This window comes from Cercospora kikuchii (genome assembly GCF_019650295.1).
Source record: "Cercospora kikuchii DNA, contig_00003, whole genome shotgun sequence".
In the NCBI taxonomy this organism is placed as follows: Eukaryota; Fungi; Ascomycota; class Dothideomycetes; order Mycosphaerellales; family Mycosphaerellaceae; genus Cercospora; species Cercospora kikuchii.
Genome location: NW_025408584.1, coordinates 1351543 through 1372439, shown reverse-complemented (window position 1 = coordinate 1372439; position 20897 = coordinate 1351543). Strand labels below are relative to the sequence as shown.

Below are 20897 nucleotides of genomic sequence, written 5' to 3'. Positions count from 1 at the left end.
AAGCAACGCACGCGGGCCATGTGCTGGTGGTGACTGCTCGCTGCTGCTGCTGCTGCGAGCCAGACCGCTGCAAAAAGGGATTAGCCGCTTTAGCAGCACGCAGCAAAGCTAGCTAAGGCACGACTAATCGTTGGATCTGCATTCGCTCGCGCTTGTCTTCGCTTTCCCTCCTCTGCGCTGTGTTGTGTTGTTGCTGCTCTGCACTCGTTACGCCGTGCATGTGTCGGGGACGGGCAGGCCATGCAGACACGACCACTGCCGAAACAAGTGTCAGTCGTGGCTGCAAGGATGCGCCTACCACTCTGCGTGCGACCCGAATGTGTCTCGCAGCGCCAGCATCTCGTCCATTGGCCCATCCGCATTTCGTGGCGCTGTGGTGGCGCTCGGTTCTTATCGACGCCTCCCGCCGGACACGTCGATGGGGGTCTGTCGGACCTGTGACCACGACTCTGCTCGCCCTCGATCACCACTCTACCGAATCTTGGCTCGCCCGTCCAGCAATCGCCGGTAGCAGTCGTCCACGCACGCGCTCCGGGCCACGTCGTACCAGCACTTCGTGTACCTGCTTTCCCTTCTCCACAACGTCAAACCTCTGCATATGCGGCCTCCATCCACGCGCATGGCGACTATTGATCCCTATGCAGCTAGCAGTAGCCCTGTCGTGCCTTCACAAAAAGCACTGCACAAGTCATGGAGCAAGACGAGTGACGAGCTCCACCCAGATCGTCATCGCAGCTCAGGATAGAAACCCGTTACCCACTTTCTCGGTTCGCCAATTTCTCAGACTCCATAACGTCGAAATCTGGACTTCGTTCTATGCCAGCATCTTGTGGAGCGCCAATTTGGGAAAGAGACTCGAACACGTCCTGAAACACAACTGTGCTGATCGCACACGTCCCTCCGTGCTCGTCAGCGCCACATGTGCACGGTCTTGGCACAACGCCAAATGCTGTGTGATATCTCTCGACCAGCGCATCTGCAACTCACCCTCGAAAACTGGGAGATGTTGAAATTGGGCTTGCCACAAGCTCGAATGTCGTGCCTGCTTTCACAAGGAGTGGCCCGTGACAAGCTTGCATTGTGCGGCGACGAGCAGCGCTTGTCCTTGCGATCCGACCCCATCCCATGTGCTCTTCAGATCTGGTGAAGTCAATTACCGGATAAATGTGGCCTGCGCTGTCCAGGTTGCGAATTGGCCATCACCTGAGTGTATTGGCAATGTCTCAACAACATCGCCTCGGTCATGTCGTACATGGAAGCTTCAACAATGCCGGTCGTGCATTGCTGGATGCGCACGTGTCAATATAGCATATCTCAGCCATATCTCAAATCGTGAGTCGCGACTCTGCGCGTCCGAACTCTGCGTCGCGTGTGCCATCACTGCAGAATCGGGTACGCCATTGCTGCAGAAGCAGGAGAGCAAAAGAGAACGTGATCACAGGTCGCAACCGGCTGAGGTGGGCAAGTAGCACGACCGCGTACTTCGACGAGAAGCCATTGACCCACACCAATATGGTAACGAAATGGCTCTTCGAGATAAGACGCCCTGTTGCTCCAAGTCAGCACATCAACAAACAAGCCCACAGTCGGTGAAGAACTGATACAAGCACACGTAATCTTCTAGGACCACGCCATCAACTCGACTTGACCAAGATCTCACGCGTATTTCTATACGCGTCTATCATCCTGAACAACAACGCGGCGTTGCTCGGCGGACAACATTGAGACGCGATCCGCATGAGGACCGAGTGATGATCTGGTCTATAGCAAAGTCAGCCACTCGGCCACGTATTCGACACTTCAGCGCCTCTCGACCAGGTACGCCTGAGCACATATCGCATACGATGTGATGTCGAATTGTTCATAAATCCGTATTTAGCCGTTAGCAAGCTCCGCACTCTACGGCTGACACATCAACAAGCTGGCGAAAAGCATCACACTCCACTTCGCGTCGACCGATTCAGCCCCTCATACCACATCCTTTGGCTTATCATCCGTCGCTTTTCCTCCAATGTACTTATACACAACCGAGAAATCCTTGCCCTTTAGCTCTGGAATGCCCTCTACCGCCTGATAAATATCTTTCGCTTGCGTGCCTAGTCGTGGGAGAATATCATATTCCGCTGCAGCTTGCATGGCCAGCTTCAGATCTTTCAACATCAGTGCTGTGCCAAATCCTCCTTCGTACCCTCTACTCGAAGGAGCAGTCTCAATAACCCCAGGATGCGGATTATTGACTTCCGAAGGCCAACATTTCCCCGTAGCAGTATTAATCATATCCGCCAAAGCCTTAGGATCCAGACCCCATTGAACACCCATATTCATAGCCTCCGCAGTCGCGATATTATTCAATGCCAGTAAATAATTATTCGCGAGTTTTCCTTTCAAGCCACTTGTCTGTGGACCCAAATGAACGACTCTTTTACCCATCATTTTGAGAATTTCGGTTGCGCGGTCGACGAGTTCAGGGGCGGCGCCCATCATGAATGTGAGAGCTCCGGCGGAGGCACCTACGACGCCGCCGGACATGGGAGCGTCGATGAATTTGCCTTGGCCGGAGGAGGTTGTCGCGTTGGAGACTTCGGCTGAGGAGCGGACGTCGATTGTGGAGCAGTCGATGAAGAGGCGTTCTTGCGTGTTGGGGCTTTCGGTGAGCAGGGTTGGGGGGCGGAGCATGTTGCGGAAGACGTTTTGGACGTGGTGAGGTTCGGGGAGGACGGTGATGATTGTTGTCTGTGGAGCACATGATCTCGTTAGCTGCTGTTCGTACCATTGCAGGCGTAGAGTAGTGAGGTAGTGAGCTCTTCTTCAGAGGATTGGCTTTGTTTTGTAGGTAATCAGTTTAACAGCTTTCGCTGCACTTAGATCATACAAATGAAAAGGAAATAATACAATTCATCATGTGAGTGTGAGCTTAGCATTGGGAAATGGTCTCGACTCACCGCATTCTCTGCCACTTCCCGCACATCTTTGGCTGCTGTGACTGGTCCGGCACTGCCGAACTCTTCGACAAATTGCTTCGTGACTTGCTCGTTCACATCGTGTATGAACAGGGTGTCATCCTTCTTGATCTTCGTTCGCAGATTCTTGGCCATTGGGTATCCTGAGTATAGCATCATCAGTCACGCTGCAGGGTGAAGCTCAAGCACTGCTGTTGTACATACCCATTCGACCCAGGCCGATAAAGCCATAGCTGTCCTGAAGTCTTCTAGCTGTCGCGAAGCTTCTCTTGCTCGTGGGACCAGCCACAAAGCTGACAGCCTGTCGAGCTGCTTGTATGGTCTTCGTCCTCATCTTTGCGGAACTCGTGTACTGTGATGGGAAAAGGCAAAAGCTTGTCGACGTCAGCCCACCATGCTATCTCGTGAATTGGGATCTGCAAGCAGTTCTGCGGTGAGAGAGTCAAGTAGGAAAGTAGTAGAGAAGGGATATGTGACTGAGACGCGAGTCGAAGGGTAGACGAGGCATTGCCCTCGGCTGCGGCATGATGGCACGCGGCGAAAATCGGTGATCTTGGGAGGAAGGGGACAAGAGGTTGGAGCTTTGAGCCTCAGCTACTCCACATCACTCCACAGAACCTCCGCACAAGCGGAGCCGGACGGATCCGTGCGGCTTAACGACCAAGACATGGGAATGAAACGGTTTGCTCTTGCTTCACCACATGAGAAGACCGGTTCCGGCTTTGATGAGTGGTATTGCAAAGTGCTCTCACAACCTGGAGTGTGGTTCTCTATTCTATACAAGGTCCGCTCCATGTTGTCCCACTCGCCTTGATGCGTCGCAAATATACAATCGTCTCGCCAGGACGCATTACTCTCCTCTCAGTCATACACAATTGTTCTAATCCTCAGACTTCCACACTTCATTCGCCCACGCAGAAGCGTTCAACTCAAGAGGGCCTGCGAGTGTTCCCGTGCGCGGCACTCTGCCCTCTCCAGGCTCCGGCAAACAGATCCATTCTCTCAGACAGCCCGGTACATCCTCCTTCGAATGGCTGATAACGAGAAGCGCTTGGTCCGGTGACAACCCTTCGAAAGTCGTCTTGCCAATCCGCGCAATCATGCTCTTTTGCGGATGTCGATTTCGGAAATTGCTCCCATCATCACCAGTATCGCTGAACAATACCATCTTCTCGCCATGAGACAGGTAAAGCAGGGCCTTATCCCTCACCTGCTCATCAATCCCACTCAATGCTTCGTCCAGGATGACGAGATCAGGACTCGCCACAATGGCTCTTAACAAAAGTGCCAGGCGCTGACTTGAGAAGCTCAGATCGCGAAAGCGAATCTCTTCTGCCCACAGAATATCTGTGTCGTCGTAGGTCTTCTCTCCAAATACTTCGAGTGCTGATGCGTCCTTGTTTGTTTCGTGGGCCCTTGATTGCAGGATTGGATGGAATGCTTCGAGCAATGTCTCCCCTTTGTAGCCTGGATTCAATTCGCGTGTGAACCATCTCAGCATTGCGTCGACTCGTCGATCAGCATCGGCAGTAAGCTTTGGCTTCGCCATTGGGGCGTCTGCCCATGCGGACTCGATCGCTCGTCGGACTGTCAAATTCTTTGGGAAGAAGGCGTGTACCTCCGGGCTTGAATGTCCCATGCGTTGCTGTAAATCGAATAAACTGATTCCTTGCTCGCCTGGAGATGGTAATCGCGAGCGTCCGAAAAGTTTGATAGGAAGGCTGTATGTTTGAGGGTGGTCAGATGTTATCAAACTCAACATCGTAGTTTTCCCGCTGCCGTTTGGTCCAAAAATTCCGCATCGCTGTCCTCGATGCAAGCTCCACCAAAGACCAGATTTCTCTTCCCCGTCGACAGTCTGAGCCCAGTTGCCCAGGACTGTCTTGTCACCATAGCTCACTTTGACGCCTCGCATTTCCACGAGCGCTTCACCTGGTGGCAGAGCCGGCGAATGCTTTTCGAAACCATCTTTGCTAAGAACCCTGGGTCGGCCTAGAGATTTTGTATCATCAGTCATAATAGCCTGAACCTCCTTGGGCTTGTTGACAGCCAGGTCGTTCTTGGGGCCATGCGCCACGACTTCCAGGTCTGCATTTGCAACGACTAGATGCGTGATCCAATCTGGTATTCCGTCCTCCGGTCTTAGACTGAAGACTAGTCTCGGGCTCTGTTCCTCGGCAAGTTCTTTGAGCAGACTCGCCATATACCGTGCGGTATTGGGATCCAAGCCCATGAATGGGCCATCTAGGAGCAGGACTTCCGGTTGCGACACAAGTGCTTTCGCGATTCGTGCTCGTCTGGTTTGCCCATTCGACAAATTCGCCACAGGCATCTGCAATAGATCTCTTAATCTAAGGCGATCAAGAACGCTTTCCAGAATCGCTTTTTCCTGTTCAGTATGCTCATGTTCGAGGGCATTGAGTTCGGTATGTCCAGTGAGGTAGTCGTACACTGTGAAGTCTGTTTCTTCGCGACGACTCTCGTATCGGGCACTCAAATATGCTCCTCGGACGCTGGTTCCGCCAACACTGCTGCCACGCTCGGCATCGAATCCCACATACTTGATGGCATGCTGTGGAGCCTTGGACTGCTCAGCCAACAGCGGATATGTTCTTGCGCCCGGAGGTATACATATGTGCTGGGCAGCAAGGATTTGAAGAAATGTAGTCCGAGCCAAGGACGAAGGAGACAAGACCGACCAGTATTGAGCTTTGCCTTCAGGTCCTTCGCGTGTAGGTAGCCGAAAGTCGAGCTTCGAAAATAGAGCGGGATTTGTGCCAGCCGCATCTGTTTCTGAGGGATAATTCCGATAGAAGGTGCCGTTCCCTATCCGGATGATGTCCTCAGCGCTACGACACAGGCGTGTCACATGAAACTGTCGGCATTGCGGCGTCCTCACAGCCAGCCGCCTCCACATCTCCTCAGCAAGAAATCCGCGATGAGACTGTTGTATCTGGAGTCATTGCCATTGCTATGCCATTGAAAGTCGTTCACTCCAGACTTCAGCGGGTCGGTCCGAGACATGACGATTGGAAACACAGCTTCATCCTTGCACTTGTAGCTCCGCTTTCGCTGCTACACTTCACCGAGGCATGCGACCTGAACGTCGCAACATCTGGTAATCATGTTCTCCACACTACAACCAACAAGACCACAGGTGAGAGGTAGAAATCTGGACTTTTATTACAACCACTCATCGCAAGTATAGGTCAGCCAGCAGCGGCCACAAAATCCGCTGTATCAGCAACAGACACGAGTCAACCACTCCGATACGCCCAAACCAGAGCTCACACGCTCTCCGAGAAACCAGATCGAAGCCATGCCTCCAAATCACACAATTCCAATCCCACTGGCACAACCGTTACCGCTATATAATCCCGCCACGATGCACCCAGTCTTCTTCATGAACAGTTGGAGAAAGACACCCTTCCCTCTGCCGGTCAACCCCGCTATCTCCCCGGTCGCTGCCGGTTACGTCTTTCCACAAGCTCGGTCGAACGGTGGTACGAAGCTCTGAGACGTGAAAGAGATGGTGACCTGGAGATCAGTCAGCCACAGGTGCAGCGTGACAAGAAACAGGAACATTTGACTCACAAGGAGAGTGGCGGACGGTGTCACCAATGACTATACGAGTCGTCGGAGCCAGCAGGACTGTGAGATCTAGTCCGCGAACTGCTCAAAGACTCTGCGGCAGAAGTCGGCGTTGAGGAGCTCGAGCGGAGAGCAGCCTGTGCAGCCCAGTAAATTACGCCTCTGCGACATCGCTGGCAGATGCTGAGTAGAATTTGCCGGAAGAACTGGGTGATGCACTGATCGCAGCATGCTGCAGCTTGTGTGTCGATGATTTGCAGCGAGCGGCACACGGCGATCCTTCCATCGTCGCGTTGTGAAGTTCGAGGAGCCGTGGACGCAGCTGTATCGCATTGCATCACTGGACCTTGGATGACATGGCCACACGTGAGGTGCGTGGTCGTTGTTTGACGCATTGTGGCTTGGACTGGGTACAAGCTGAGAGGAGTCAGACAGAATTGGGCGGCTGGTTGGCCCTGGAGTGTGTCGCCAGGGCAGCAATAGGATGAACGTAAGCATGCATGCCACTGATGGGCATGAAAACAGCAAGGCGGTCATTTCGATGAAGCAAACCAGCCTAGGACTATCACGCCACCCGCCGACACGCGCGAAGCTGTCATGCACACATCGGTCATCAGTCGCAAGTCAGAGCATACGATGCGAACGAACCACTGCCAAATTAGCAAAATGAAAGTGGCCACACTGCGAATTGAACACAGATCTCTCTTTCACGCAGTTTATTGTTCTTTAGCAATAGAATACGCTACAGCCGGTCTTTGGCGGTACAGCCCGTCATCAAGGGGGGTTCGGGTTGGATCGAACAAAGTCCTTTTGCGCCGAGTGTGCTGACCATTGCACCATATAGCCGGTTAATTGGATGAACAAATGCGAAGTGGAATGTCAGTCTTGGTGAACACATCACTGGAATGGCAACCACGAACGAGCAAAAGACTTAAGTTAAGCGCAATCTGGCGGCTACAAAATATCACATACAGCCAGCTCGCTCCAGCATACACGCCATGCCTCATAGTCATACAAACATGCGACCTCCCCCAATTACCCCACAAAATCCAGCGATCGAGGAAGCAGCAGCTCCTATGGGGTGACATGCCTTGGTCAAGGATCTTGGATGCACGAACGTTGCAGCCAGTCAAGGAAGAGGCGCTGTCAGGACACGAGGACGTGGAACGGATCATGTATTGCACGCACGAGGAATTGGCGATTATGCCACGAAAGACTAGCGACAGGATGGTCGATTCCGCCCGAGCCGAATGTGTCCATGGGATCGCCAGAATTGAGAAGATGATACCTACGCATGACATGACCGACCGAATGATATTCTACAGTCTGCTCTAGACTATGTGCTAAGACCAAGGTGCGAATAGCCACTGCCTTCGAAAGAAACTTGCTGTGATCAAACAGCGTGGCGGCACAACGTTCCGAACGTCGCGATTGCGAACATCGTCCTGCTCTGCTGCCACAATTGACTCAAGAAACACTTACACATGGGACATCCCTCATCACCAAGATGATATCATTCGGTGACCGCGAAGCCGCGACGCCTCATGAAGAAAGTGCATTGCTACATGATGCATAACTCCTAGCTCATTGGCTCTGCAAAGCCTTCAAGTCTGCCAACAAAATGTACAAATGTATACAAGCACAACAGCACAAACGCTCAGATCATGCCCGGACTCCTCAGTCGCACCATCTAGTTGTTAATCTGCGGGATTCTCGCGCTCTGCACAAGCGGGAAGTTGTTCCCCTGACCAATAGTAATATTCGCGTAGTAAACTTCAACCAGCGGGCTATACACAGCACCAGTCAACGAGAAGTGCGCGCCCTGGATGACAGCTGGACCTGGAGTCGCATCGGCTGGGATCTCGATGATGTGTGTGATGTTGTCCAGGGTATTGGAGAGATCTATATCAATGGCGAAATTGTTAGTAAAACTGGTCGTTGTTGCCTCGAAAGCGAGAGGGACGTACCTGCGCCCAGGATCTTGGTGCTGATGAGTTGGCCGAGAGAGCCGAGAGTGAAGTCTCCTGTTGACAAACCGAAAGACATGGCGACATCTTCGATTGATTGGGAGAAGTTCTCGGTTTGGATTTCGAGTCTGACTTTGCTGCCTGGTGCGGCGGTGTTTGGTGCGTAGAAGCCGACGATGCGGGCTTGTGTGGCGACGAGCAGAGTCGCAGCGGAGGCGAGGATGGAGGCACGCATTTTGGCTAGTGGTTGCGGTTGTTTTAGAGGTAGGTGAAGTCGGATTCGGTGTGAGGTGAGGTGAAGTCCAAAGAAAGTGTAACTTTGTGTAGGGTTCTGCTTTCTTATTGTTGTGTTCTAGCCAAAATCATTAAAATTAGAGGTTCTCTAGACCAGTGCTGCAATCCTGGTAATACTTATGATCCCAGCGCAGCCAGCATGTTCGGTGCTCACACCGTTGTGTCGGCATTGTACCCTTGCAATGACGTTCGGCTAGTGCGACCTCACCCCGATTACGCCTCCTGAGCTTGCCCAAATGCTACGTTAAAGTGGCACACTTGTCTCGGATGCCCACGTGCCCCCGCGATCGTGAGACCATGATGTTGTGGTGTGCTTCTGAATACGAACTCAACAGCTATAGAGGTGGTAAAGATAGCAAGAAGGTTCAAGACATTGGTGTGGTAGTGCGTCATACTGCGGACGTTCCGGCTTGGGTTCTCGTATTGACATGAAGCACGCAATGGCTTGGTCTATATGGCTGCAGGCTGCATGGACGACAATGATGAATATATGTTGTCAGGCTGCAGATGATTGTGACATCTGATTCCCTACGAAAGCCTGAATTAAGTTACACCTCATGTGATCGGGGGCTTCCTTGAGGTGCCATTGACTTAAGGTGCCATTGAGCAGCCGGAATGCCTACTTTCGCGTTTTCATTTTCCAATGATCGGGACAGATCACTCGTCGCCTGCTCACATGTGTCTTGTTTCCAGATACTGCCTGCGAGACCTCCTGGTGTGGGCACAAGCAGCGATGCTGCAGCAATTAGTGTGCCACATTTCAACTTCCTGGTGATAGAAGTCCAACACAGGTTTGGCGCAATGGCCTATGGCAAGATTGCCAGCTGCTCCAAGACAACTTATGCTACATTGCAGCGTATTCAGCACTTTGAGAGAAGTATCTCCAGGGCATCGCTTGCCCGAAGCACGAGCAAAATGGTTGACGCCGACTGTGAAATTGAATAGACAGTATTCAGGTGATCTGGCAGGCCCGGAAATCCCTTTCGTGAGGCCGTTCCATTTCAATGTCTATCGACGGTGAGTTTCGAGATGTCCTCTCCTGATCCTCATCGGCGAGCGCCATTTCCAGCAAAGCGCAGCCAAGGAAGAGCTCTTCGAGTGGTGTCATCACATCTTGCGCAATGCAGCCGCGACGCCATGCGCGATTTACTCCTCGGGTGACCAGGCACGTCAATAAAGTGCTTGTTAAGGTGCGCTGCCACTGGCACGTGGCAATTGCCCGGGCACTCTGGAGTCGGTGGCAATTCTGTCCGGCAGTGAAGTCCAGATTCGCAATATAGCACTTGTGGGTTGGCCATTGCCTCTGGCGACTGCAAACAGTCCGCACACAGATCTTTGCACGGGAATCGATACGCATGACGCTGCGCAGCCTGCAAGCGCGTGTCTGGCAGCAAGCGAGGCGATTCTGAGTTCTTAACGATGGCACGCATCACATGGACATCGCTCCAGTTCTTTGGGGGTGAGCTGGTCATCATGAAGTCCAGCAGATCGAACTTGTATCTCGACAGATACAGCAAAGGCTTAAAGAGGTTCTCGCAATAGTGGTGCGCGGAAGTATCGTGGTAGTGATTGTCGAAGCCCAGAAGGATGCAGTCGTCGCGAAGTCCCGCAGAGAAGAGTCCGGATTGAAGCAGTCTCCAGCATAGATGATGCCGTTGAACTTGCTCTTGACTAAGATACTGCGTGAAGTCACCGCGATGGGAGCCGTATAGGGGGATTCGGATCGCTCGTAGAAGTGGCAGGGCGCAAACGCACACGGATTTCAGAAAGTCAACGGCGCAATCGACATCCTGTGCCTGAAATTCATTCGAGCGGTAATATATGATCGATCCTTCCTCTCGAATTCTGGCGCTTGCAGACAACAATGGAGGTCCTAGATGTGGAATCCGTTCGACACCAATAGGCAACCCTTCGGGGACGCTGAGCGCATAGTGGTATATCGTGTTCCTGACTTCTGCTGGGAGTTCGAAGAAAGAGATGCGCTGCCTGGGCAGTTTCGGAATGCCTTTGCCTTTTTGGATGGTAAAGCGCACGACTGTTCCACCTTCATCTCTAGATGGCCTTTCTCTTGACGCAAAATGTGAGAGCAGCGCCTCGATCTTCCGTGCTTGCCGACACCAGAACCCTTCGAGGTATCGTGGGCGAGGCGTGTCTTTACCCAGAAAGCTGAACACCCTGGACGAATGCATTTTCGAACCAGCACTCTTGTTATGATGCTCATCCGTCCTACTCAGCGGACTTGCTTGAGTGTGTTGCAGATATCTTGGCTGCAAAATGCTACCATGGTCAGTCGCTTCCGTGGCCCTCCGCAAACAATTTCTGGGGCTCCATTGCCAGACTTCAGCAATGCGCTACGATTCGAACATGAGTGTTCATAAGTCCCTCCAGACCGCGTCTCTGCCAGAGGACTGCGAGGAAATGAGATCCTTGAAGGGTGCATAGGAGTTCATCCCTAGAAGCTGCAGATGAGATGGAAGCAGAGCCTCACACTCGACCGCCATACCAGTGAGCTCGCCCTATTCGGCTTCAAGACCTTCGTTTGAAGATCACGCCGCCTTCGAAATTGTCTTGTGAGCGTGCGGTGTGGGTTCGCAGTATATTCCTATTCCATGAGCAAACTCGTGGGCAGTGGTCTGCAAAAGCATGTCAGTACGGGGCGCAGTGGCCGACTGCACACCAGACTGCGAGTTTTCGGCAGCGACAGTCGGTCGGTGAACTTGATGTTCTTTCGAGCCACTTTCGGCAGCTCGCTGTTGTTGTTGTTGTCTTGGTGGCGGCGGGACAGCCGCGGCGGAGGATGACAGCTCAGTGCTCACCAGCCAACCTTCCTGCATTGGCGAAGACGCGCCATCCCCCGCCACTGCTCTGCCCACTTTCCATCAACAACACATTCGCTCGATATTGCATTGCCCAGTCCCGCACTTGGAGCTGGAAGTCATTCGTTATTGCGCGAGTTGGTGGAGCGACAGGGACTCGCACGCTTGGACAGGGCAGGATCCAGGATCAGCGAAGCTTATCGCAATACCGTTTTCTCGGCGCCAACACCATGCGATCGGTAGGTCGCGACATCCTGCAAACATGCCGAACCAAACATTGACCATGTTCAGCATCTTCTGGCAGGGCTCGCCGCTCTCGCGACCCTCGCCGCCGCCGTCGATCCGGTCGAAGTCCAGCAGCAACAGTTTGTGATCACGAAGACTGGGGAGCGGTTCATGATCGTCGGTGTGGACTATCAGCCTGGTGGACAAGATGCATATGGAACTGGCAGAGGCGACCCGTTGAGCAACGCCACAGTATGCTTAAGAGATGCTGCGTTGATGCAGAGTCTGGGTATCAACACGATCCGGTCGTACAACGTGGACCCGACGGAGAACCACGACGAATGCGTGTCCATCTTCAACTCAGTTGGTATCTATCTACTTATCGATGTCAACTCGCCGCTGTCCGGACAGCACATCGACCGCTCGAACCCGTCTAGCACCTACACCAGCGAGTATCTCGAACACATCTTCACAGTGGTGGAAGCCTTCAAGGACTATCCGAACACGCTTGGCTTCTTCGCAGGAAACGAGATCATCAATGACGTGCCAACTGCGGAGGACAACCCACCATACATCAGGGCTGTGCAGCGCGACTTGAAGAACTACATCAAGAACCATGCTCCACGCACGATTCCGGTTGGCTACTCGGCTGCACAGGTGCAAGAAGTTCTGAAGGATACATGGTCATACCTGCAATGCAACAACGCCCAGGGTGAAGAAGACATGTCGCGCTCCGACTTCTTCGGCTTGAACAGCTACTCGTGGTGCGGTAGCGATTCCAGCTACACTACTTCTGGCTACGATGTATTGGTAGAATGGTTCGGCAACACTACAATTCCGGTCTTCTTCTCGGAGTATGGCTGCAATGTACCAGCACCGCGCGTCTTTGACGAAGTACCAGTGCTCTACGGAGAACAAATGACTGTGATGTCTGGTGGCTTGGTGTACGAATGGACAGAGGAGCCGTCAAACTATGGCATCGTCCAGGAGAATGACAATGGCACACTCACACTTCTTTCGGACTACAACACCCTCCAGGATCAGTACAACAAACTCGACATCACACTCATTATAACACGAAACCAAACAGCGACTGATCTGCAAGCTCCAGACTGCAGTTCTGATCTTATCTCGAGCAGTGATTTCAGCAGCGATTTCGATATCCCAGATGTGCCCTCAGGCGGCGAAGATTTGATCTCGAACGGTATCTCCAACGCACCAAAAGGCAGCATCGTCGCCATCACGCAGACCGCCGTGCAAGTGCCAGTGTACGCCGCTAATGGCGCGGAAATTCAGAACCTGGCCATCAAGCCTGCTGCTGGAGCTAATCGCCCAGGAAGTGGCTCGCTGACGACTGGATCTGGCGGCGCTTCATCTACGAGCAGTGGTCTCGCGGCCAAGGCTACATTCGGCCCTGTGGGCGGTGCTGTTGCGGCTGCTGTCTTCGGCGCTGGGTTGATTTTGTAGGTTTGTCATGTAGGTTTATGGATGCGTGGCGTTGGCATATGAGTTGTATTGTGGTTGACTAGACACGATTGACATGACTGCATGCGTTTGTAGCGATAGCACATAATTGAATATTCAAACACCAGGGCCAGTTCGCGCGACCTGTCGGCCTCGAAAGGATTTTGGATCTTGCTCTGCTTGGGATCGTCATAGCTCACTTGCAGCAGGGACATTCACCAGTGCGGCAACGGCACCGCAGTAGAAGATGGAAGGTGAATGCAACGTTATGCGCACGTGCATCTGCACTTCCCCACTTTACATATTTACTTCGCTACTGACGATGTAGATTAACGCATCGACAAACATCATCACCGACTTGTCACAAGATGGCCGATTCCAACGAAGCAGAGGCGGCGCGGTTCCGCGAACTCGTCCACAGCCTCCCAATCGACCTCTTCGACGAGATTTTCGACTTTTTCATACTGGTCGACGAAGAAGGTGAGGTCAAGATTGATCGGAATTACAAGCCCCCGGTCCAATTGCAGATTGACTGGGCAACACGCGAAGAGTTTGCCGAGGACTACTACAAGAACACGATCTTCACTGGCTTGGAACTGGATAAGGACTACCAGGACCGCAAGAACACGATCTGGAAAGGTCTGAGAATGAAGGAAGCCGAAACTGCAACGGTCGCAGCTTGGTTGTCAAGTCTTACGAAGAAATACCGATCTTTCGTGCGGTGCGTTAGTATTTCCGGAACTGTTGGCATTGACTGTCGTTGGAGCGCCTACCCAAATTGGAGACTGCCGATGACTCCGTGGCTGGCAACAGTGGAGCGGACCCGCTGGGAAATGAATAATTGCAAGAAGATCTTGAAAAATGAGGTGAAGGGTGCGTCGCCTCGATCGATGCGTTGGCTTCGCGTTCGTGTATTTGTCGGATTTATTAAGGAGGACGGCTCCGCGGGGGCTTGGTGGCGGCATGCTTGAGGCTCTCTCTGTGTTCATTGAGAAGAAGGAGCAGAGGCACAAGAGGTGGCGCGCTGAGCGGCATTCGAACCGTGCTGGCTGCTTTCGCACAGAATGGCACCGACCGCGCTATTAGCGACAGCATACAATTGTGTGTGCAGACAGAGGAAGACATCTGGGTGAGCCCTGTGTCCTTAAATCTGCTTCAAAATCTTCACAACTTACGTGCAGCAGTACCAAACAACGTTGCAAAATGTGGCCTCAAAGCAGCAAAAATATAAGCAACACAATGCACCCGCTTAGTCGTACTCTCTCACTCACACGTCTCCACCACATTCGATCTCTTCACCACTGACCAGAGATTTCGACCGACGAGTATCAAGAATGGCCTACCACAACTACCACACGATGACCCCGATCATCAAAACCCACGAAGAACAGGCAGCAGAGCTCCGCCAACGCATGCACAATCTACCAACAGAGCTCTTCAACGACATCTACGATCTCGTCATGACGCCCGACGAAACCGAAGTCAAACTTGACCGCAAGTACAAACCACCAATCCAACTACAAATCGACAGACTGTGCCGCAAGCGATTCAGCGAGAAATACTACAAGCTCACACATTTTACTGTCCCTTGGCTCAATCCGGGAAGGCTCGTAAGCTGGTTGACGCGTCTCACGGAGGAGCATAGGGCTTCTGTGCGCTGCATCAATGTGAGCAGAGTCATTGATCTGAGCCTTAAAGCTGGTTCTCCTGAGTTGACGGCGATGAGATGGAAGCTCCGAATGACCGCGAGACTATGCAGAAGTGTCTTGAGAGGTTGCGCACGGGAGTTGGGGGCAGGGGAGAAAGTTGCGGTGCATTCGTCGATGGAACAGCTTCGCTTTCGGGTTAATGTTAGGAGTGATACTGATGGACCTGTGGAGGGATTGGAGTTGGATTTGTTTGTTTGAGATTTGGAGATGGATTGCAAGGGAATGAGGATATTGGACGCCAAGGGAGCGCGATGGGTGGCACTCAGTCGTGTTATTTGTCTTGCAAAGAGCAACATGTTTCCATATTCGACAACTAGATTGATGGCTTGCGATTTGATTCTGTACGTAGCACACTTGTACTCCTTGAAGAATTGAAGACCAATACTCAGCTCGAATCACCTTCCCAGCAGGATCACCCCTGCCCCTACCGCCAAGAAAACTTTGATCACCTCGACAGCACATCAACATAGCATGATCCAGATACCACACTCATACATACACCATCGTTGGCTTCGGACGACCACAATCCTCCTATCCATACAGTCTCCTTTCTATCCATCATCCCTCCTTAGACCGAGTTAATCTCGACCGACCTACCCGGTCTCCGAAAATCATCCCCTAGCGCTTCACCGGCAATAATCTCCTGAACACGACCCGTCGTCGCAGAATGAATAGTCATGGCGCGCCCCGAAGCCGACTTTTGCGAGTTTCATTATCCGATGGGGGAGACCGTGTATCCGAGTGATGCATTCACGGTATGCTTGTCTTGGCGCTGGCCTTTCACTCCTCCTGCAACGGGGTCGCGGCACCTTTGATGCGGTCATCTTGTCCAGCGCAGAGGAGTTATAACAGATTTGCAGATTGTAGACGCAGATTCGTAAATTGTGTGAGATGGAAGAACAACTAAACCCGAAGGATTAAACTGAGTGCTTACTGCTGAGCTTCGGCTCGAAAGTCTACTGGCGTAGCTAATTTTTTGATACCTACAATGAAAAGCGACACCTACCACCCAAGTCACTAATGTGCCAGTATTTGGAGAGATACAGAAGGGTAAAGCTTTCTGAGAGCTCGTGGCTCTGGCAAGATAGGGCGTATTGGACTAGTATACTCCCTTGGCGACGCGACGATGGGAACGTGATGCTGTTACAAGTCACAGCGCAGCTCAGATGGACGTGCGCGTCTTGCCTTGTCTGAACATTGAATTTCATGCACCACGTCCCTGATGCCTGATATCTGGCATTCAGAATGGACAATCGAATAAGGCAGCCGGCAGTTGGCGAAGGCGAGACCGAACGACGCTTTCGTAACCCGACAGTCCCGGTGTGATGCGCTATCGTGCGGCGCTTCAACCCGAGTGGTCTTGTCAAGGTAGATCAAGATTGTCCCTAGGGCCAGGGTGTCCCGTCATTCGGGCCGTGAACCATAGGCATGAAACAAGGGCTCCGAGCTGAGTACACCCAAGTATGTTCAACAATGTACTGCGGCGTACAACGATCTACTTAGCAGCTCGGAAGACCGGCCCCAAAGTGCAAAGACATCCGGTTTTGTGGCTCTGACGAACTCGTGCTCCTTGAAGGACCAACGTTCGCGCCAGATTAGGTCACTGGCACAAAGCGCGTTACTGCGAATACGACAGCCAGAGCCGCGACGATGAAGGCAAATATCATCCCCAGCAAAGATGCGAGACCGAAAATTGGAGGACGCGGGCTATTGCTCTGCACAAGGCGCTCTATTTCATCGTGGAAAGATTGCGCCATCTTCGTTCGACTGAACTGAGACAGTACCTGTGCGCGACCGGCTTGTCCCATGGCACGCAATTTGTCGGCACTGGATGGGATCAGTGGCTTTTGCATGACTTTGGTCCATTCCTCGATCTTGTCCGGGCTCCTTAGCCAGCCTGTGCGCCCATCGTAGATTGTTTCCAGGGGGCCACCAGTGTTCGTCGCCAGCACGGGCACCCCGGCCAGCATTGCTTCCAGGGGCACAATGCCAAAGTGTTCGTTGGTAGGTGTGTAGATAAGCAAGCTCGCTGAACTCAGAAGCCGTGACTTGAGGTCATTGGGGATGGAGAGCAGGAACAAGACGTCCATGTCTTCACTCGAAAGATTGGTCAAGGCCGTATCGTTGCTTCGGAATGTTGCGTGCGTGAGATCGAGCGAGGCACAGAGGTCCTGGAGATCTTTGTGGGTGTTTGCGTTCTCGGCATTGCGCGGATCATACCCTCCAGCCAATACGAGTTTTGCTTTTGCTCGGTCCTGGGACGATAGGCCAGCATACGCCCTGATGGCCAGATCCAGCATTTTCTTACCCTCGAAGCGGTTGATACTGAGCAGCAGCTGCTTGTCTGGCCATATTGTGGCATTGCTGCGGTCGTGCGAGGAGGTGCTGGTGTCTACGCAAGGGTAGATTACTTTGAGTTCTCGCGACTTCACGCCTGGCAACGTTGACTTGAAGACGCTCCTTGTGAACTTGCTGTTGACCACAATGCCATCTGCACAGCTAGTGCTCCAGCCTTCGAAGGCGTCGAAAGGCACTCGGTACAGGGATTTCAGGGTTTGCTTCACGCCTCCCTCCTGCTTCACCAAGAGCTGATCCGGAAAGTGGCCATAGAACAAGATCTTTGCCTTTGGGTAAAGCAGGCGGAAGAATGGAATGCATGCGCTCAGTTGATCGACGATGAAGACATCTGGATCAAGCTGCTTGAGCTCGTTGGATGCCACTCCAGTGCTGGCAACCAAGGAAAGCTGACGAAGAATGGTGCATAGAATGCTGAGACGTCCTGCTATCGAGGGCGGAAAGACAGCGTCACCTCTTACGCGGACATCGAGGGTGCCTTGAAGGGAGTCTCAGCCTTGCTGCCCTTAGCACAGAGTCGCGGCCGTAACTGGCAGCGGTACGTACCATCGCGAGCTTCCTCGAAGCAATGGTTGCGGTCGCGGTAAGAGGTCAAGATAGTGACCGTGTGGCCCAGCGCCTGCAGGCCGACTGCAGCATCAATGACCAGTCGCTCTGCTCCGCCGATGCCAAGATCGGGATGCACAAAGACGATGTTTCGCGGAGGCTTCGCCGCAGTAGACATGTCCTGTGCGACCAGTGCGTGGGTTGGGAGGGGGTGGTGGGCGTGATATGCAGCGCATCGAGGCAGAAGCAAGCTGGTCAGATGGCTGCAACGGCCGCAATGCAAAGTCGCGTCACGCTTCTCGCGCCTTGGCGGTGATCCCTGCAACACGTGCACCTCGCAAACGCGACCCTTTCGCACAAGACATCGCTTTGGGCCTAGTCTTCGCAATCCCGTCGAGTACATCGCATCCTTCAAAAGGACTTCCGCGATATGTCGCCAAGCCGTATGCCTACAGTGCGCATAGTCGCCGTCATGGGCATCTATATAGAAGCAGTAAGTGTGCCTTCGATAACGCAGCAGAAACGGGCCCATCCTCCCTCGTACACTACTGCGAGATCGACACCTACACATTGAGCAGTCGAGACCCAATCAAACATGGCCATCTACAAGCATAGCCCTCACCCGAACGCCTTCGTGGCCTTCTTCCGCAAGATCTACAGTCCCGTCGGCTTCAACAAGGGCTACAACTTCATCCTCTTCTTCATCTTCGCTGGAGCGCTCTTTGGATTTGCTTTGGCACGAACACCGTACATGAATGTCAATGGCTACTTCATGTCCAAGACAGCCCCGGGAGAAGCATACTGGTATCGTCAGAGCTACTACAACATTGGTATCCAAATTCACCTGCTGTGCGTGATCCCAGCAAGCCTGTTGGTCGTCTTCCAATTTGTGCCAGTCATCAGACACAAAGCTCGACTTTTCCACCGCATCAATGGCTACGTGGTGGTCCTTCTCCTCATCGTCGGGAATGTCGGCGCGGTCATGATTGCGCGACGAGCCTTTGGCGGAACTCTCGCCACACAGACAGCTGTCGGTGCCTTCGCCATCTTCACGACTGTCGGCTCAGTCCTTGCTTGGGTCAACATCAAGCGCCTGCAGATCGAGCAGCATCGTGCTTGGATGCTTCGCACCTGGGCCATAGCCGGCGGTATCATCACTGTACGCCTTATTCAAGTCATCATGGGACTTGTCATCTCGAAAGTAGGCTCATACTACATCGCCATGCTTTGCGCTCAGATCGAAGGCGCTGGCGGCAACTTCGACAAATACCCGTCATGTCAAGCAAACCCCGAAGGACTTGCTGTCGTGCATGCGAACTGGTCCGACACCACCGAAGGAGTCGAAGAGGTCGCTGCAACTTTCCAACTCTCATTTGGCGCAACCATGTGGTTGACCTTCGCTCTTCACCTCCTCGGAGTAGAACTATACCTCCGATTGACCAAGGCCGAGACTGAAAGATTGCGCCAAGTCTCTTACGAGCGCCAGCTTGAGCGAGGCTGGAAACACCCTGGCAGTGCAGGTCTGACGAGTGACAAGTTCGGTGACGAGGAAGAGTGGCAACCCAGCGCCAAAAGCCAGCTCTCAAAGCCTGTCCAAGCTGAACTGAAAGCGAAGGTGGGCGAGGTGCTCAGCGACGACTCAAGTGTATACAGCAAACCAGCGAGCGCGCTTGGCTGGAATTGATGATGACGGCGAGATATTCTTTTGCAGGACATTTTCATCACATATATCCGCAATCTGAATGTTGTTCAGAATAAGTCTACACACTCTCACAAATCGACACAGCCTCACGATCGGTCTGGGTCTCTATCGAGCAGCTTGATCCACGTGCCCTCCCTCTGAGCTATTACCGCCGAAAAGAACGAACGCTCCCCCCTCCCAAACCCTCAACACCTTCCTCCTATCCATTCCCAACTTTCTCAACCCCTCACACAAAACCTTCCATTCCCTCTCCAGAACCTCTCTACCCACCGGTCTTCGCCTCGGATCCATCCACGCCAACATATTCGGACAATACACCATCTCCCTGACTTCTTCCCGCTGCGTCACTTCCAAATTCTCAAGCCAGCGAATACAAACCGCAGCTTCCGTGAAACGAAACGAGGTTCTGAAATGATAGCAGGGTGTAGCTTCTTGGCGAATTTGTCGGCATGTGGAAAGGAGAGGTGGGGAGCTGTAGGAAAGAGCATTGGGTCTGCCGTTGTGGTGGCGACGGAGATCGATCCAGGTGTGGTAGCGTTGCGGAAAGGGTTCAATTTTTGATAGGAGGCAGAGAGGATCTTCTCGATTGAAGAGGGCGAGGCTGTAGATTTGTCGGCGGAGTTCGAGGGGGAGGTCGAGGAAGGAGATTTTCGGGGCTCGGAATTCGTTTGACTTTGTTGATGTTGATGTTGCTGTACTCATGGCTAAATGGATATAGGTGTATTGAGGGGCTCGTCTACGAGTATGCGAGATCGAGTAAGTGTATATATGTACTTCTGGATACCTGCACGGAGAGTTATCTGTTCCGAGTCGGGCTGATAGCAAACATCTCCTCCCTGATGCATAGTGAGATCGCAGCAATGGCCGTGTTGAGCGATAGCATAGCCCTTGCTCTGCAACTTCCAGAAGCATACTACGTTATTCTTGATTGTTCGCGGCATAGAGTTGGACCGAATAAGCAAAGATCAAAGTGAAATAATCAGTAATCGAATCTGTTGGGTGAAGGTACATTCCACAGATTGCCCTATATGATGAGACAGCGAAGGAGATCATCATACTCATGAATAGGGAGGGCGGCGGAAACATCTCCGGCATTGTAGAGCAGTCAAAGACGAGGGTGTCGGGAATCTATCTGATGCAGCGAAAGTGCGAAACTGTGAGAGACAGGCATACGATAAATGTCTTATGTCATGAAGTGAGATATAAGGAGCATTAAATAGTCCGGTCGGAGGAATTACAATTACCGTACTAGACATGCTTCACATGAA

The 20897-nt window shown here is 52.6% G+C and overlaps 9 protein-coding genes across 9 annotated transcripts; 5 read left to right on the top strand and 4 right to left on the bottom strand.

The window, feature by feature from the left end:
* Positions 1–1968: 1968 nt before the first annotated feature.
* On the bottom strand, positions 1969–3294 carry CKM354_000493600 (uncharacterized protein; the record flags this gene model as incomplete). Its single annotated transcript, XM_044800189.1, has 3 exons — positions 1969–2733; positions 2943–3103; positions 3165–3294. The coding sequence occupies 3 exons, from the start codon at positions 3292–3294 to the stop codon at positions 1969–1971; spliced, it is 1056 nt and encodes a 351-aa protein (XP_044656124.1).
* Positions 3295–3840: 546 nt separating this feature from the next.
* Positions 3841–5877, bottom strand: CKM354_000493500 (uncharacterized protein; the record flags this gene model as incomplete). The annotated part of the gene is made up of 1 exon (XM_044800188.1): positions 3841–5877. The coding sequence occupies one exon, from the start codon at positions 5875–5877 to the stop codon at positions 3841–3843; it is 2037 nt and encodes a 678-aa protein (XP_044656123.1).
* Positions 5878–6084: 207 nt separating this feature from the next.
* CKM354_000493400 (uncharacterized protein) lies at positions 6085–6477 on the top strand (the record flags this gene model as incomplete). Its single annotated transcript, XM_044800187.1, has 2 exons — positions 6085–6117; positions 6169–6477. The coding sequence occupies 2 exons, from the start codon at positions 6085–6087 to the stop codon at positions 6475–6477; spliced, it is 342 nt and encodes a 113-aa protein (XP_044656122.1).
* Positions 6478–8241: 1764 nt separating this feature from the next.
* Positions 8242–8753, bottom strand: CKM354_000493300 (uncharacterized protein; the record flags this gene model as incomplete). The annotated part of the gene is made up of 2 exons (XM_044800186.1): positions 8242–8453; positions 8519–8753. The coding sequence occupies 2 exons, from the start codon at positions 8751–8753 to the stop codon at positions 8242–8244; spliced, it is 447 nt and encodes a 148-aa protein (XP_044656121.1).
* Positions 8754–11858: 3105 nt separating this feature from the next.
* CKM354_000493200 (uncharacterized protein) lies at positions 11859–13320 on the top strand (the record flags this gene model as incomplete). Its single annotated transcript, XM_044800185.1, has 2 exons — positions 11859–11867; positions 11920–13320. 2 exons carry the CDS (start codon positions 11859–11861, stop codon positions 13318–13320), a joined length of 1410 nt encoding a protein of 469 aa, XP_044656120.1.
* Positions 13321–13685: 365 nt separating this feature from the next.
* Positions 13686–14288, top strand: CKM354_000493100 (uncharacterized protein; the record flags this gene model as incomplete). Its single annotated transcript, XM_044800184.1, has 1 exon — positions 13686–14288. The coding sequence occupies one exon, from the start codon at positions 13686–13688 to the stop codon at positions 14286–14288; it is 603 nt and encodes a 200-aa protein (XP_044656119.1).
* A 363-nt stretch (positions 14289–14651) lies between these two features.
* On the top strand, positions 14652–15224 carry CKM354_000493000 (uncharacterized protein; the record flags this gene model as incomplete). The annotated part of the gene is made up of 1 exon (XM_044800183.1): positions 14652–15224. The coding sequence occupies one exon, from the start codon at positions 14652–14654 to the stop codon at positions 15222–15224; it is 573 nt and encodes a 190-aa protein (XP_044656118.1).
* A 1397-nt stretch (positions 15225–16621) lies between these two features.
* Positions 16622–18105, bottom strand: CKM354_000492900 (GDP-Man:Man(1)GlcNAc(2)-PP-dolichol alpha-1,3-mannosyltransferase; the record flags this gene model as incomplete). Its single annotated transcript, XM_044800182.1, has 2 exons — positions 16622–17859; positions 17928–18105. The coding sequence occupies 2 exons, from the start codon at positions 18103–18105 to the stop codon at positions 16622–16624; spliced, it is 1416 nt and encodes a 471-aa protein (XP_044656117.1).
* Positions 18106–18522: 417 nt separating this feature from the next.
* On the top strand, positions 18523–19611 carry CKM354_000492800 (uncharacterized protein; the record flags this gene model as incomplete). Its single annotated transcript, XM_044800181.1, has 1 exon — positions 18523–19611. One exon carries the CDS (start codon positions 18523–18525, stop codon positions 19609–19611), a length of 1089 nt encoding a protein of 362 aa, XP_044656116.1.
* Between the last annotated feature and the right edge of the window lie 1286 nt (positions 19612–20897).